Below are 17,250 nucleotides of genomic sequence, written 5' to 3' on the forward strand. Positions count from 1 at the left end.
CTAGTAAGGAGCATCTCCACCCCCACCGTTCAGCCCAGACACTGAGAAGCAGCTATGAGGGCATTCTGGTGGTTCCCTCATTACGAAAAGTGGGGTTACAGGGAGCCAGACTTGGGGTTACAGGGAGCCTTCTTGGTAGTGGCACCCTCCCAGCAGATGTCAAACAGATAAACAGCTATGTGATTTTTAAAAGACACCTGAAGGCTGCTTTGTTCAGGGAAGTTTTAAGTGTTTGAAGTCGTGTGTTTTTTACTTATTTTACTTAATTGTGTTTTTGCTTATTTTTTTGTTGGGAGCCGCCCAGAATGACTGGGGCAATCCAGTCAGATGGGTGGCATATAAACAAACTATTATTATTATTATTATTGAAAATGGGGAAGAAGTGTCGTCTGATATGTTCACCCACAACTTAACAACTTTTATGTTGGCTGAGTTTCATGATCAGAATACAGTTGTACCTTGGTTGTTGAACGCCCTGGAACTCGTACATTTTGGCTCCCGAACGCCGCAAACCTGGAAGTGATTGTTCCAGTTTGCAAACATTATTTTGGAATCCGAACGTCCGATGGGGCTTCCACAGCTTCTGATTGGCTGCAGATGCTTCCTGCAGCCAATCAGAAGCCGCGATTTGGTTTTCGAACGTTTTGGAACTTCCAAAACAGGTTCCATTCGACTTCCAAGGTACGATTGTAACTGGAACTCATGAACTAACATTTGTTAGTCCACAGACTGTTTTCTTTTCTTCTTTTAATTTACATTTATATCCCTCCTTTTCCTGTTTCTAATACTGTGTAATATTGTATTTTGATATTAATGTCGTAAGCTACACTGGGACTTTAGGGTGAAGGGCAGGTAATAATTAGCTGAAACACCGCATCCCTTGTTAAGAAATTAAAAAAACTGCCTGGACTATGTGAAATCAGCAAAGCTAATAGCTAAAATACAGGAACCTAACAATGGTTATTTTGTGGAAGAATGGGAGCCTTTTTCAGACTATTGAAGGAAATATTATAGTATGATGAATTCGGCAGGATTTGAACTATGAGCAGCAGAAGGAATTGAGGATTGTTGTATTATTGCGATGAAGTAAGAGAGGGAAGACAGGATGCAGCAAGGGGGAGAAATGAAAAACACCAAGGGAAATGGGCCGACCAAACAAAAGAAAAATCTGCAATTTATTGGAATGTATATACGATTTTTTTGGGGGGGGGAAATTTAATAAAATTTAACTGGGAGGGGGGAATCTAAAACCACCATCCTATCCATGCTTACTTGGGAGTAAGCTGCACTGCATTTAGCGGGACTTGCCTCCAGCTAAGGATGGAAAATCATAGAATTGTACAGTTGGAAGGGACATCTGAAGGCAGCCCTGTTTAGGGAAGCTTTTAATGTTTGATGTTTTATCGTGTTTTTAATATTCTGTTGGGAGCTGCCTAGAGTAGCTGGGGAGACCCAGCCAGATAGGCGGAATATAAATATATTATTATTATTAGGGTCATCTAGTCCAACCCCTTGAATGCAGGAATCATAAGATTGCTTGGCCAGCTAAAATCCCTTTGCTGCTGTTCCAATAACAGCCATACCTTCCTTTTTAAGCAGGCCTTTGCTTGATTTGATTGCCATCCTATGCCCTTTCAAAATGTGTGTTGTTTTATGGGAAGTTGTTGTTTTAATTTTGATTATGGATCTTGTGGTTTTATATTTTGATTTTATTCTGTAAACCGCCCTGAGACCTGTGGATATAGGGCGGCATATATATTGAATATTATTATTATTATTATTATTATTATTATTATTATTAACATATTACTAATATAATTAATATGGTATATAATATATATATATATATATATATATATATATATATATATATATATATATATATATATATATATATATATATATATAATATAATATAAATATCATTATTCGTGCGGCTAATAGGAGCTTGCTTTTGGTATAATAATAATAGTAATAAAATAATAATAATAATAATAATAATAATAATAATAATAATAATAATAATAATAATAATAATAATACCAAAGGCAAGCTCTCATTCGCAGCGCGGGTAAAGCCCAGCGCCCGCGTCCCTGCGTCACAACAGCAGCAGCGGTGCATGGTGGGATACGTAGTCCCGGCGTGCTCCCCGCCCCGAGACTACATCCCCCAGGAAGCACAGCGCGGGAGAGCCGCGCGAGCCCTTGCGTCAGCGGCGCCGGCAGCCAATCGCGGCTCGGCCGACGCGAGCGCCGCCCGCCGCCAATGTTGTTTTCGCTGAGTCGAGCGGCTGGTGTTGTTGGCGGTGCCGGCGCCATATTGGAAGGGACGAGGCAGCGGTTTTTTTTTTGGCCCCCCCTCAGCCCCCCTCGCCCGCTTGCCCGCCGCCTCAGGAATAACGGAGCCCCCCTCAGAGCGGGCCTCGCTGCCGACGCCGCCATGCTGTACCTAGAGGACTATCTGGAAAGTGAGTCTCCGCGGCGCGCGTGTGTGTGTGGAGGGAGGGGGGGCGCCAGGCCCGAGGGGAGGGGGGAGGGAGGGAGGACGGAGCGCGAGGCGGAGGCTCCGCCCACCGCTCCTCCCGCCCTCCGTGTCAGCTAACTCGCTCCTTCTCTCCGCCCCCCTCCCTCGCCAGTGATCGAACAACTTCCCATGGACCTCCGCGACAGGTTCACCGAGATGCGCGAGATGGACCTGCAGGTGCAGAGTACGTGAGTCAGCCCCGCCCCCTTCGCGAGCCGCGCAGAGGGAGGAGGTGGAGCCGTTGGGTGTGAGCGACGCGCCAGCCGCCGAATAGGAAGTCGGCGAGCTCCCAAGAGCCCGCCTGCCCGCCCGCCGTGCAATGGAATTGGGGTTTTCTTCCTATCAATGCTGCACAGCGGAAATCAGCCGGGCTTTATTCCAAGGGATGGGGGTGAAAGTGATCAAAGGTTTATTTTTGGGGGGGGGGGCGAAGGAAGAGACTTATCCTGCTGAAGAGCTCCAGGATTTATAGACGGAATAATTTCCATTTCGTGGAATGATTTTTAGATTCTACCCGACCGAACCCAAGTATTCTGTGTCCTGATTGTGGGACTTTGGGGTGGAGGAGCTGTTATTATAAAGAGCATCACAGGGCTGTGTAGGAAGGAGAGGGCAGTGGTTGCATGCCTCAGTATGTGGCACTAAACCACCAAGCCTCTTGGGCTTGCTGATCAGAAAATCGGCGTTTCAAATCCCCATGACAGTGAGCTCCCGTTGATCTGTCCCAGCTTCTGCCAACCTAGCAGTTCGAAAGCATGCCAGTGCAAGTCGTTTAATAGGTACCTCTGCGGTGGGAAGGTAAATGGCATTTCCATGTGCTCTGGTTTCTGTCACAGTGTTCCGTTGTGCCACTAGCAGTTTGGTCATGCTGGCCAGATGACCCGGAAAGCTGTCTGTGTGGACAAATTTTGGCTCCCTTGGCCTGAAGCAAGATGAGCACCACACCGCTTAGTCGCCTATGGAGTCCTTTACCTTTTTTTTTTAACCTTTTACTTTAAAAACTTAAAAGGGATCCATGAATTAGATCTCTTGTCAGACGCTTACGTGCACATGTAGTTTTCACGTAAGCTGCCTTTTACTTACTTCTGCTATACAGTTGCAAACCATTGTGTAATTATACAAGACAAATGAATGTACATTAATGTTCTGTGTGTTTTAAGATGCAATGGATCAACTGGAACAAAGAGTAAATGAATTTTTTATGAATGCAAAGAAAAACAAGCCAGAATGGAGAGAAGAACAAATGACATCCATTAAAAAGGTAGGAATGAGGTAATATCTGGCCAAAAGAAATAAAACAAAAACAAAACACCCCAAACTAGGCTATTCAATCAGTTCTGATGCTACTACAAGTCTCACACAAAAAATCTACTCAGAGCTTTTAAAAAGCTATGAATTCATAGAAGATTGTGGTTCCCATTCTGTAAAAATGGAAAACACAACTTGCAGTTTTTCTTCAGAGCCGATTTCTTGCTTCGTCTGAAAATGGACAAGTGACTTGTACATAGTCCTAAAGAAATAAATGCAATCAGGTTTAAAATCATGTTGGTTGTACTGTATATTTGAAATATTAGTATCGAGCCTTTAGTGTCAAGTTAGCATCAAGTATCAAGACACCACAAGAAATAGCTGCAAAGAAATACAGTGGTACCTCGGGTTAAGTACTTAATTCATTCCGGAGGTTTGTTCTTAACCTGAAGCACCACTTTAGCTAATGGGGCCTCCTGCTGCCACTGCGCTGCCGGAACACGATTTCTGTTCTCATCCTGAAGCAAAGTTCTTAACCTGAAGCATTATTTCTGGGTTAGCGGAGTCTGTAACCTGAAGCGTATGTAAGCTGAGGTACCACTGTACTTGACTGGATTTCCAGCAGTATGAATCATGGCCTTGGAAATCAGATTTGAAATGCAAAAAGTCCCAAGTATGAGCAACATCCTTAGGTCTGATAGGAAGTAAGCTTTATACCAAGTCAGACCATTGATCTATCTAGCTCAGTATTGTCTGCACTGACTGGTAGCAGCAGCGCTACAGGATGTCAGGCAGGAGAGATTGTCAGCCTTACCAGGAGATGGCAGGGATAGAACCTGTGACCTTCTGCATGGAAAGCAGAAGCTCTTAACAACTGAGCTATGGCCCTTCCTCTAAATGTTTCAGTCTTCAAGGACAATAAGCCTTGAGTTATCTCACCCCCCCCCCCAAGAAAAGCCCTCTGGTCCGCAGGTATGGCTATTATTTTTGAAATACATAAAATATTTTTTAACTTCCATTCTGATGTTTTGTTATTCTGGGGAAATATTGGTATTGTACTGTATATTGAATTTTTCTCCCATGTTTCAAAATAGGGGAATGTGGTGAGCTAAAGAATAATATTAAACCATGAAATCAAATAATGTTCTCAACTGTCATTTTGATAACTCAGTATTCAGCGACATTGTTAAATCATAAACATACAAATGTTGCATTTCCTGCATTTCATTTATCCACCTATCTTGAAACTGATTTTTCAAGAACTTGTGAACTTTTGTTTATCTTCTGATAATTTAATTTCATATATTATTGGTCATCCAAGTTCATTATAATTTTATAGTACTAAAAATGATTTCTCACAGTATTTTATTTTTATTTTCCCCCCAAATAGGATTACTATAAAGCCCTAGAAGACGCAGATGAAAAAGTACAGCTGGCCAATCAGATTTATGACTTAGTAAGTAAAATAATGAACTTGGCTTTTAATTTGCAGACTTTTAAAACGTTAACACTCATTCTTCTTAACACTTCTTATAACATTTTTATATGTATGAACATTTATAACTCTGCAACACTTTTAAAATGTGTTGGGGGGTTATTGGGTTGTTTTTATTTTGATTGTGTATTTTGTGTATTTATGTTGTGATTATATCCTGTGTACTGCCCTGAGACCTGCGGGTATGGGGCGGTATACAAATCTAATAAATAATAATAATAAAAATAATAATAATAATACAGTTGTACCTTGGATCCTGAATGCCTTGCGAGTCTTAACGTTTTGGCTCCTGAACGTCACAAACCCAGAAGTGAGTGTTCCAGTTTGCAAACATTCTTTGGAACCTGAATGTCTGATGCGGCTTCTGCAGCTTCCGATTGGCTGCAGGAGCTTTCTGCAGCCAATCGGAAGCTGCGGCTTGGTTTTGGAAGTCAAATGAACTTCTGGAACTGATTCCATTCAACTTCCAAGGTACCACTGTAATGCATTTTTCTGCTTATAGCTTTTTTAAAAAAACCTTGGGCTAACTGGCTTGTATGTACACTTAAACGTTTTAAGGGCTGAAATAATAAAAATTATTACATGCAAAAGCAGTTCCATATATGAATCCATGAAGGCATTTGCAGAGCAATCCTAAGTGGAGCCGGGAAGGAGTGGAATGGCAAATGCACCAGTGCAAATCATGACATCTCATGCTAGCCAGGGCAGGATGGGGTTGGAGATTGGTCTTCCTTTTCTCTATACCAGCTCCAGGCTGAAATAGCTGCGGATCCTGATAGTTAGGTCCAGGGCATCTGCAGGATTTTGAATCCAGTGGCTCTAAAGCAGGGGTTGGCAAGGTTTTACCTGCCTGGGCCAGTCAAGTCCCATGGAGATCCCGTGCGCAATTTCCGGCGTCTGGGCATGTGCAGACACAATTTCCGGCGCCACAGAAGTGAGTCCCTGCACCGCGCTGGTTTAGCACAGTGGGCCGTGACTCACCGAGCAGGCAGCTCAGTTTGGATGTGGCTCGTGGGCCGGTTAAACTGCCCCCATGGGATCTTGCAGCACAAGGGCCGCAATTTGCCGACCCCTGCTCTAAAGCCACCAGTGCCCTGCCCCTAAAATGCCCCATGTTAGTACTTTCTGCTTGCTACCGCCAGCTGAAAAATTGCTGGTGGTAGTTTTCTGCTCCCTGGAGTGCAGTTGGGGCCTTGGTTGTGGCACAGCCCCTCTAGCAATGTTCCTATCTACCAGCAGAGGCTGGCAGAGAGAGACCTACTCACCGTCCTAAACTGCGTCCTCCCCCCTCCCCCGTCAGTGTTGTTGGATTAGGATTGCACTCTTAGTACGGTGTCACAAGTGTTACTTCACCACCTGTCAGCTGATGGCGGTAGAGCTGAAGCTTGCTTTCTGCAAACATCTGGTGCATGAGGAAGTTACACATGGGAAACTCCCTTTCGTATCCAGTCCAGAAGGCTTTGGGGTTTACCAGTTTTCCTTCGCCAGTGCACAGTCCAGAGCACACTAGAGTTTCCCGATTGTGCATTGGCAGCTCTGTGTGTGACAGGTGTGGGCATGGTTTGGGAGAAGCAGCCTTGCAGACCAAATGTGAGCCAAGTTTGGCCTGTGGGCCGGATGCCCCCAAACACTGCCTTAGGCAACCTCAAAGCCTTGAGTGCAAAAGAGTGGGATTTGTGAATCTGTAATTGGCAGTCTTTCATCTAATGTCTTTTAACAATTTCAAGAGAGGATGGTAGCTGTGGTTTGTGAAACCAGAACAAATTTTTATTGGGGTGTGGAACTACCGTATTTACATGAATCTGATGCTCCATCGGATCTAATGCACACCTCAATTTTCAAAACCTTGAAACCAAAAAAGTATTTGCTGGAGAATGTAAATGTGGCATCAGATCTAATGCACACCCTAATTTCCGTGACGTAATTTGGCCAAAAAAGGTGAGCATTACATTTGAATAAATGCAGTAGGTGGAACCCTACTTGTGTAGGGTTTAAATACCAGCCATATTTTGGAGGCATTTGGGTGCCACATATACTAGAAGGTTTCTGTAGCACAGTGCTCCGAAGGCTTCACACTATCTTACTTTATATTTTTTGTTAATAGGAAAAGGTTTTTGACATGTACATGATTGATTAAATATTCTCAGCAGTGCAATCTTAATACACATTCACACAAAAGGAAGGCCCATTGAATTAAATAGCTTACTGTTCAATAGTTTTTCTCAGCGTACAGTATACACTTACCTTTAGAGTAGGCCTCACTGAACTCAAGAAGATTGATTTCTGATTAGAACTGTATAGGATTTCATTGTTAGAGGTTTTTTTCAGCTTAATGTTTTCATGTCCAGGGATCCTTTTATACAGATTCTCATTTGTGATTTTTTAAAAAATACAGTATTGGTGTTTGCTACACTTCATATTAACTTTTTGATTGTGTGAAGTAATAAACTGGATGAAAAATAGCCTGACATCTCAAAAAACATATGCTCTTAAATCAGGTAGACCGCCACTTGAGAAAATTGGACCAGGAATTAGCAAAATTTAAAATGGAGCTTGAGGCGGATAACGCTGGGATTACAGAAATATTGGAAAGGCGTAAGTATACCTGGTGGCCTTCTCCAGTCATTATAATTTTGCCAGCACATAACATCACACTCTGTTGCTGCTGTAGCAATAAAGGGTTTGCTTTTGTTTCTCATTTGTCAAAATGAATCATAACTATTAAAACTGGGTCAATTTTTTTTCCTTGGGCCCCATCACAGTAGCATGAGCAAGAGGAGAATTTATGGTCTAATAGATGCTAAATGCTGCTTTTTAGTTTGTTTCCTGAACATTTCACAGGATACCCATTTGAAGCTTCATTACAAGCCATCTTTAAAGTTTGTCTTATTGGTGTGCATCAAGAATTAAAATAGTCTTGGGTTCTGAAGAAAGTCTTATCTGTTGCTTCTCTGTGCATTCATATTGGTAGGACAGAGTGTAAAAACCTCGGGCTTTGGAGCCATATGTGGCTCTCCCTCTGCACAGGTCACACCGATCACCAGTCCTGCTCTGTGCTCTTCTTGAGTGTTTCTCCTGATGTGTTCTTGAACTGTGATCGTTCCCTTGCTTGCTTGGATTGAAAGAAGCGTGTGTGACCTTTGTGTGGCTGGAATGTTGTACAGATGTAAAGCGTCACATCTGTTGCTCTGTCGCAGCCCACCAATGGCATGCAGCACCCTGAAGGAATGTGGATTTTGGACCTCAAAAGCCCCTGCGATAGGGTTGTTCTCTTCAGAACTCAAGAGGCTATTGGCTTTAATGTGGCAAACCAGGATAGAGAACAGAAACCTCTCTGATTAATTTCAAAGCACTAGCTTCTTCTGATGAAAATGCAATGTGCAGTATTTTAAGGATGGTGTCAGATAACAAAACTTTCTGAGTTGTCATAACTATAATTCATTCTTGAATACTCTTTCCAATAGGTTCTTTGGAACTGGATACACCATCACAGCCACTGAACAATCACCACGCTCATTCACACACCCCAGTAGAAAGTAAGTTGAATGTTGCAACCTTTGCTTTTGTTTTGGTGTGAAGAAGAACAATACAACAGGCAGAAATTCAGCAGGTTGTGCTTTTCAAGTATAGAAATATAATATGGAGAAAGCTTTGCCATGACTCTGATCTCTCTCAAATTTTGTATTATGCCATGTGCACCCACAGCATTCTCACAAAGTTCAACATGTGCTCACTGTTCCAAAAGGTTTGGTGACCCATATCTGTGGAAAAGAGCTCCTGGACTGAAATGTGATGGTGCTTTTCATGATGTGTGTTCGTGTGTGTGGTTTTTTCCTTCTGTAGTGATAAGCCCTTTGCACAAAGCGCCAAGTTGGCTTTTGGATTAATAGAGTGTGTTTTGTTTGTTCGTATAGAACGGAAGCATAATCCCTCATCTCACCATGCAGCGGCAGATCATGTCCCTGAAAAGAAGTTTAAGTCTGAAGCTCTTCTGTCAACTCTCACTTCAGATGCCTCTAAAGAAAATACACCAGGTAATTGCAATGTCAGGTGTAAGTGAAGTTTTAAGCATACAAATGGAGGACATTCTCTTTCCTGACCTATTAATGGGATTGCTCCCACAGGCTGTTTTTCAGAGAGGCAGGTACAATCTATTTTTAAACAGGGCTGTTAAGACTCCTGTATGTGGATCCCTAATAAAATTGTTACTGGTGGAGGACAGAAGCAAGGCAAGGACAAGGAATTTATCCCTCCTTTAATCTTACCACCCATGCTTGCAACAGCAGCTTTCTAGTCCTTGTGATGGTGTTTCTTTGTTTTTGCAGGGTGGGCGGGGATCACTCACCTTTTCCCAACCTTGCATTGGGCTCAGAGGATGGAAGTGGCATTAAGTCCCCAATTGTAAATACTTCCTCCCTGTATCCTGCCCGTCTCAGGAGTGGTGAGGGTGATAAATTTAGCTGTGAGAGTTTACTGTGGAAAAGAACTACTGTTGGAAGGTGGAGGGGGGTTGGAATTTGGACCCTGTGTTCCCACTCCTTTATCCACCTCTTCTCGGTTATTTATTATTATTATCATTCAGTACCTTCTCTCATTATATACTTTCCTCACCCATCCTTCCATTGCCTTTTTCCATCCTCTAGGCCACGTTTACCAGCTTCGCACACCTGTCAGCTTTGCCCACCAGGGTGGGGGAGATAAAGATCTGTCTCTCTTGCCATAAAAGGTTCCCCACTGCTGGATTTAAAAAACAAAATAAAAAACAGATGAGGCAACAAAAGGACAGGGTGGAGTGGTGTGTTTTCAGCATTTAATGGGAAATGTATAACGAAGATACCAGATGTACTTTGTCAGGAGAAAGTTCCATAGAAGTTCCGCTTCTGATCTTGTAACAACCAAGAAGTAGGGATGGGGGCAGTCGTTCAAATATTTAGGGCCCAAGTTGATTAAGGCTTTACACATTAGCTCTGGGGCAAGAGAGCAAACAAAGATAGGAACGTCTGAAGAGTAGAGCAGTGCAAAGTTGTTTTACAGAACATATCCTGTTAGTCTTTTTGTCCATTAACAAAGTGGCTGACTTTCACTGGTAGACACAGCTGGTTTTCAGCTTTCTGAAATTTAAATCTACTTTTAGTTTTCACTTTGGACTATATAAATATGTTCCCTTTGTTCATCAAGGGTGTCGAAACAGTAATTCATCATCCTCATCCAACAGTGCATATAATGCAAATTCTTCTCAGCCATTGGCATCGTATAACCTGGGCTCATTATCTTCAGGAGCTGGAGCTGGTGCTATTACCATGGCAGCAGCTCAGGCAGTGCAAGCCACAGCACAGGTAAGGAATTCAAAATACATTGTTTAAAGTACCTGCAGTCTGAGTTGGACAACTTTTATTTAGTTTAGATTGGTATTTAGAAACTGAATTTTTATGGCACTAGTTTATACAGAAAAGGAGGCAGTTGTTTTTACATAGTGCATTCTAAAAACTCTTCCCAGCATGTTGAACTTGCACGTGTTTAATAAGGTTTGCAGTGTGATCCTGTGCGTACCTGTACAGAAGTATGCTCTGCTGAGTTCAGTAAGACTTACTCCAAGATAAATGGCTTTAAAATTGCAGCATTCAGCCTCAGTCCTGTGCACACTTACTTAAGCGTAAGTCACATTGAAATAGGATGCAAGACAATATCCAGCTTGGTTTCTTAGAGCATGTGGGTAATTATGATGAAGCCATAATTTCTTGTAAGTGTTGGAAATGTGAGTCTACTCTTTTAAATGACATGCCACAGATAGTTCAAAGCATGCTTTAAATGTTTACTAGCAACGACATAATATATTAATATGGCTGCTTTTCTTTTAGATGAAGGAAGGAAGGAGAACGTCTAGCCTAAAAGCGAGTTATGAAGCCTTTAAGAACAATGACTTCCAACTTGGAAGAGAATTTTCATTATCCAGGGATACCGCTGGGTACTCATCATCCGCCTTGGCATCTACATTATCTCAGACTTTGAGTTCATCAACCACAGATTCACGGAGTGGTCGAAAAAGCAAGTAGGTTCATGAAAACTGGTTGCTTCCCTTCGGCTGGGCTCACTTAAGAATTTGGAGAAATTATTAATCTGTTATTAGGAATGTTCACAGTTTTTAATAGAAACTCAGAATTTTGAAATGGTGATCTCATTTTGTTTCATTCCCTGATCCTTTGAGACGATTCAAACTCTTCATTTTAAAAAATTGAGTGTATGCCCTCATGTTTTTGTGCACAGATGTCATCATACATACACAACAGTCTAATTTTTAACAGGTTCTTAATAACATAATACCTGTACTAATAATAGAAGTATACATAATTACCCAGGTGATGGTCTCTTCTTTTTCCTTCCATATGTCAGCTGACCCAGCCACTTCTTTCTCTCTGACTCTTACTGAAGGGTGCCTACTCGCTAGAAGAAATGAATGCTAAATCAAAAATATATAAAAGTAGCCACCCACACATTGATTTATAGAACTTACAAACACAGGATAAAAGCTCCATAGAAAATCAACAGGGTCCGGAATAGTACTGAGTCCCCATTGTGGTTATGAAATGTGAATTTACTTTGTGTATAAACCATCAATACTGTTGAAACAGTGAAAGGAAGAACATGATGAGCCAGTACAGAAAAACACGTCTACTGTTTAATTAAGCGAAATAATGTAATACTAAAGTTGTTGCCATCTGTCAGGGCAGGAACACTTGCTTATACCATTTCTAATCTCAAAAAATCCTCATTATATTTTGTCAATTTAAGGGTGTGGGTTTTTTTAAAAAAAGAAAATGTTTACATCAAATATAGATTATTGTCCAACAGCTTAGCTATGAACTTCTGCTGTAGTGGCTTTCTCGTTTCAAATTACACACCCAACTTGATATGTCTTTATTTTTCAGAAACAATAACAAATCTTCAAATCAACAATCGTCGTCATCTTCCTCGTCTTCCTCCTTGTCATCTTGTTCCTCATCCTCGGCTCTAGCACAGGAACTGTCTCAACAAACAGCAGTAATACCAGAGTCCGAATCTAATAGCCAAGTTGATTGGACCTATGATCCAAATGAGCCACGTTACTGCATTTGTAATCAGGTATATTTTGTTAAAATATGATGTTATGCAGAATACCTAGTTTAGTTGGCTCATTGAGCTTGGTTCATTTACTGAAAATTGACCACATCTGGTAGCAGATACTAAGAGATAAACTATTCAACTTTCAATGATTGCACTTGAAAGACAATATAGTGCTTTAGACTCCACGTTATAATGGCTGGTCTGTAAAGCTAGACAGTTGTGATCAAAATCTGTTGATATATGCAGAATGCTAAGTTTTGTTTTAAATCAACTTACTTTCACGGTATTGTGGCTTCAATTAAAATTGTGGAAAATGCATGGATACTGCTAAGATACCTTTAGGGCTTTAGATTGGAGTTCTCAGTACTGATTTCTGCCCTGTGTTTCTCTTTCTGTTACTCATGATTCCCAGCCACTTCCTTATAACTTGGTGCATCTACAGCTCTTGCATTATTTGTGTCCTCCTTCCCATTCAGTGCCCCAGTACCTGCAAGTTTTTCATTTCAAAGTGTGCCATGCACAAAACACTGAGTAAATTTATATAACATTTCTGACCATGAAACTTTGCTTTTGTCACTGCAGCATTTGTATAGCGAGGAAGCCTTGACATTTCCTTTTCCACATAATAACATCCAAAGGTCAATATTTTTGAGGAATGTTAAAGCATTTTCTCTAGAAGTGATAACGTTTATAAAAAGGTTACAAAATCTTAGCAGTGTACAAATATCGAAAACAAAAGATAGGCCCAGCTTCAGACTTACAATCCAATGAGACAAGAATTAAGGGGGGGGGGGTTGACTGGGCGATATATCAATATATTGCCCAGAACCAGTATGTGGGGGGACACCACAATGACAGCTTCACTCAGCGGTATATCGCTGGTGAAACCGACACCGCTCTTGAGTCCCTCTGCCTCCAGCGCGCTGAAGGAGAAACACTAGCCAGGAGTGGCAGCGGTATGCCGCTGGTGAAACCACCATCACACTCTCCCCCAGCAGAGGGAGAATCAAGCTGAATTGGCGAAGTGCTGCTGATACAGCTTGTTCCTCCCTCCGCTTCTCTAAACCTCTTGGCCGAGGAACACGCTCCTGTCCTCCCCTTAGCAAAGCGTTTTACGGAGTCCCCAACCCACCACCAGCTCACAGGAGCAGCATCGGGATGGGGGCTCCGTTAAAGTGCTCCTCCCAAGCTCTGAGAGCCCCAACCCCGCTCCTGCTTGCACTCGAGTAGGAACGGGATCAGGGCTGCAGCCTTGCTTGGCTACCGCTTGGCTGCCTTCATCTGGGATGGTGTGCTGTGCCTTTCCTCCCAGAAAGGCAGCTAGGTGGTGTAGGGGCTCTACACTGGCTCCCAGTACGTTTCCGAGCACAATTCCAAGTGTTGGTGCTGACCTTTAAAGCCCTAAATGGCCTCAGTCCAGTATACCTGAAGGAGCGTCTCTACCTCCATCGTTCTACCCAGACACTGATGTCCAGCACCGAGGGCCTTCTGGCGGTTCCCTCACTACGAGAAGCCAAGTTACAGGGAACCAGGCAGAGGGCCTTCTCGGTAGTGGCACCCACCCTGTGGAACGCCCTCCCACCAGATGTCAAAAGAGAAAAACAACTACCAAACTTTTAGAAGACATCTGAAGGCAGCCCTGTTTAGGGAAGCTTTTAATGTTTAATAGGTTATTGTATTTTAGTGTTTTGTTGGAAGCCGCCCAGAGTGGCTGGGGAAACCCAGCCAGATGGGCGGGGTATAAATAAAAAAATATTACTATTATTGATGCCTGACAGGCTGCATGCGCTTTGCTATGGCTGCCTGGTCCGTCTTCGGGGAGTAGGGGGTGAGCAGGCAAAGTATCTCACCCACCCCCTACGCCAGCAAAGGCGGACACAGCCTGGCCAAGGAGCCCCAAGGTCCTTGCTGCTCAAGAGCAAGTGGTAGGGACACCAGGTCTGGCTCCACTGGGGTTAGGAGCTCTCCTGCTCCCAGCAGAGCCTGGCCAAGGACGCCCGGGTCCCCTGCTGGGTGTGCAAGTGGCAGGGGACTCGGGGCTTGCTCAGCTGCGGGCAGGAGCTTTTCTGCCCCCCGGCTGAGGGCCAGCTGTATTGGCCGCAGCCCGCGAGGCGCTGAGGTGAAAACACCTCAACTCCCATGGTGAGAGCTTGCAGCAGTTTTACCCAGCACCTCGCAGGCTGGGGGCCAATGCAGCCTTTTACAACAATCCTTTTTTTGGGACAATCTTAACGTTTTAAAAAGTCTAAATGTAATGGAAGACATTTTAATGATTTTAGAATAACTACTTAATTTGGGGGATAGTAATGCAGAACTGCTTCAGGTAATGACTCGGGTAATGGAGTCAGCTGTTTACTGTTGCTTCATTATTCAGCCATTCTTTTATGTGCACTAAGCTCTTCAGTTTTGATCTCTCCTGGTGACTTGCTTATAGGAAAAGGAAGAGTGTAGTTACTACCCCTTTCCTGAAAGTCAGGTTTACTCTGTAGTAATGTAGCCCAGCTACATGCCGTCCTAATCTTTTGTAAAAAAATAAAATAAAATAATTTATCCAGGCATTTAAAGAAATGATTGCCAAAACAAGTGTAAAACTGATGCCTTACTTGCATTTGATCATCTAGAAAATCACATCCTTCTTGGATGTCTAAGGGAGTCTAAAATAATGCAAAAATGGAAAAGCGAATTCGTAACCCGAAAGTTTCCAACATGTACAAGTTTGGCATATTATTCCATTTAGGGCCTTTCAACAATAACTCTGATGTGAAAAATTATCTGGTCATGGAGTACATTAATGCTTTCTTAATTTGTGTATATTGTATTCTCTCATAGGTGTCCTATGGTGAAATGGTGGGCTGTGATAACCAGGATGTAAGTATTAAAAAAGGGTGCAGGAGCTATTACACCCCCCTCCCTCCCTTTTCCCCAGAACTAGACTCAGCTATGCAGTTTTCCATTTAAAAGCAGAATTTTGAGCCATCTTCCAAAGGAAGATAACACATGTCCATGAAACCAAGGCGTTACTCTTTCCACCAGCAGTTATTCATGGTGTAGATGAGGATAGTTAGTTGCTTTGAGGATGGGGACTGGTTTTAGACAGGGAACTACTAGTTTAGTATGTACGTCTGAAGCTAACCAAAAGAGGGCAGGTAGTTTTTGCTTCTGTACCTTTCCAGATATTCCCAAATAATAGGTATTAAAACCAGTAATTCTGTTTTCTTTCTGTACAACAAAGCAAAGCTACTGATATCTGCCTAAATCTATACCGTGTCAAAAGAGCCTGTTTGGTGTTTTGTCGTGTCCACTTTTAGGAACCAATCGGTATGTCTTTCTGATTGCCTTACAGTGCCCTATCGAGTGGTTCCATTATGGCTGTGTCGGACTGACAGAAGCACCAAAGGGAAAATGGTACTGCCCACAGTGTACCGCTGCAATGAAGAGAAGAGGCAATAGGCATAAATAAATGTCCTGCTTGCTTCGCTTCAATTAAAAATACGTGCTATGCTGCGGGGAAAGGGGAGGGAAATGCTTCTTTGGAACCAGTCAAAGGAGGATGGATTTAGCTGTCATAAAATGTCGACTTCTTAATTTTGCTAGTTGTGTTTTAATATTGTACTTAAATTATTTATGCACCGCGGTTGTGCTATAAATACTTTTTCCAGTTAGCCATGGATTTTGTTCCAGTGGCAGACATATGCAGACATTTGTACTCTCTTAACCATTTTCTCTAAGCGGTGGGCATTCTACAACAATTCAGCCTTCAAATAATTCCAGCAAATTTAAGATTTTGAATGGTTTTATATTTAGCTGGCATTCTACTGCATGTTCTGTACTCGAGAGCTGTTAATGTGGGATTTTGTGTATATAAGTGTTGCAGAAAGAACGTTAAGAGAATGGATTTTTTTCCAGACGCCTTTATAGCTTTGTTTCTTGTTGAAACTGAATTCAGCAGGCTGAAGAAAATGGTTCTTGTATACACTGGGCTGGTGTCCTCTAGAGTACTTGGTAAATAAAAACAGACTCTTGTACACTTTAAAACAAAAATTGTACCACTAGTCTTTATATGTTTTGGGGCCATTCAGGGCGCAGGTCATTAAAAAAGGGTGTTAAAGTGATAAACCTTTTATACCAAATGTGTTTATTTTTTTGTGCAAGTGATCCTTTAAATTGAAACTGTATTAGGTGTTAAAATTAAAAGGAAAAAATCAAACGCTAGTATTAATGCTTGGCATACTTTATTAGAAAAGTACAGTAAAACATTTCATGGAGGCTTTCATAATATGCTGTCTAACTGGAGGATTTTAAATAGTTTTTATTTTTTAAGAAAATATATAAATAAAAGGTTTCCATCTCTGACATACTAAGTACTATGCCTGTTGTGTTGTTGTTTTCACTGCCAGAAGTTACTCATTTAATAATACCAGGTGGATTTAAGCAGAAAAATTAAAAATAAAAGTGGTCCCATACAACTGAAATTTGATACATTGCAATTACTCTTAAGAGATGCACATCTATATTTAAATGAAAATGTGTTGCCTATTTCAAGATCATGTTGGACTATGCTCAACTCACACTTAAGACATGGCAGAAATAATGTTATGCAAAACTCATTCAACCTGTCTTGAAGTGTTTTAATACTAGGGTGACATCCTCTGGCTTGCACAAGAGAAATCCGCTTGTGCCACAGTTTCTCCTTTCCCTCTGCACCCCTCCTGTACATCTCCAAAATCTGTTTTTGGAGGTTCCTCAACCCTCCAAAGCAGAACTGGAGGCATGTGAGGGCCTGCAGGGGTGAGAAGGGGGAAGAGAAAATTGTTGCATGCGCATGTGATGTGTTTAGAAATAGGACATAATCAGTTTAAGTGCTTTCTTGGTTGGAAAGACAG

General features: G+C 42.1%; 1 protein-coding gene across 3 annotated transcripts; it reads left to right on the forward strand.

Moving 5' to 3' along the window:
* The first annotated feature begins 2,237 nt into the window (after nt 1-2,237).
* On the forward strand, nt 2,238-16,728 carry ING3 (inhibitor of growth family member 3). 3 transcript variants are annotated; one of them, XM_081211724.1, is made up of 12 exons: nt 2,238-2,467; nt 2,636-2,707; nt 3,684-3,784; nt 5,162-5,227; nt 7,765-7,861; nt 8,731-8,802; nt 9,181-9,300; nt 10,544-10,602; nt 11,125-11,315; nt 12,193-12,385; nt 15,197-15,235; nt 15,711-16,728. In XM_081211724.1, exons 1-12 carry the CDS (start codon nt 2,266-2,268, stop codon nt 15,825-15,827), a joined length of 1,329 nt encoding a protein of 442 aa, XP_081067850.1. In that variant the 5' UTR covers nt 2,238-2,265; the 3' UTR covers nt 15,828-16,728. The 3 variants fall into 3 exon arrangements, with proteins under 3 accessions (XP_081067850.1, XP_081067849.1, XP_081067851.1); XM_081211723.1 differs by having other exon boundaries at nt 2,243-2,467; nt 10,445-10,602; XM_081211725.1 differs by lacking the exon at nt 2,238-2,467 and having other exon boundaries at nt 2,639-2,711; nt 10,445-10,602.
* The last annotated feature ends 522 nt before the right edge of the window (nt 16,729-17,250 follow it).

The sequence above is a fragment of the Podarcis bocagei genome (genome assembly GCF_964188305.1).
Source record: "Podarcis bocagei genome assembly, chromosome: 10".
In the NCBI taxonomy this organism is placed as follows: Eukaryota; Metazoa; Chordata; class Lepidosauria; order Squamata; family Lacertidae; genus Podarcis; species Podarcis bocagei.

Coding starts and splice junctions, on each gene's coding strand:
- ING3 (XM_081211723.1), top strand. CDS start 2,266: ATGTTGTTTTCGCTGAGTCGAGCGGCTGGTGTTGTTGGCGGTGCCGGC. Junction 11,316..12,192: donor CGGAGTGGTCGAAAAAGCAA/GTAGGTTCATGA, acceptor TTTATTTTTCAG/AAACAATAACAAATCTTCAA. Junction 12,386..15,196: donor GTTACTGCATTTGTAATCAG/GTATATTTTGTT, acceptor ATTCTCTCATAG/GTGTCCTATGGTGAAATGGT.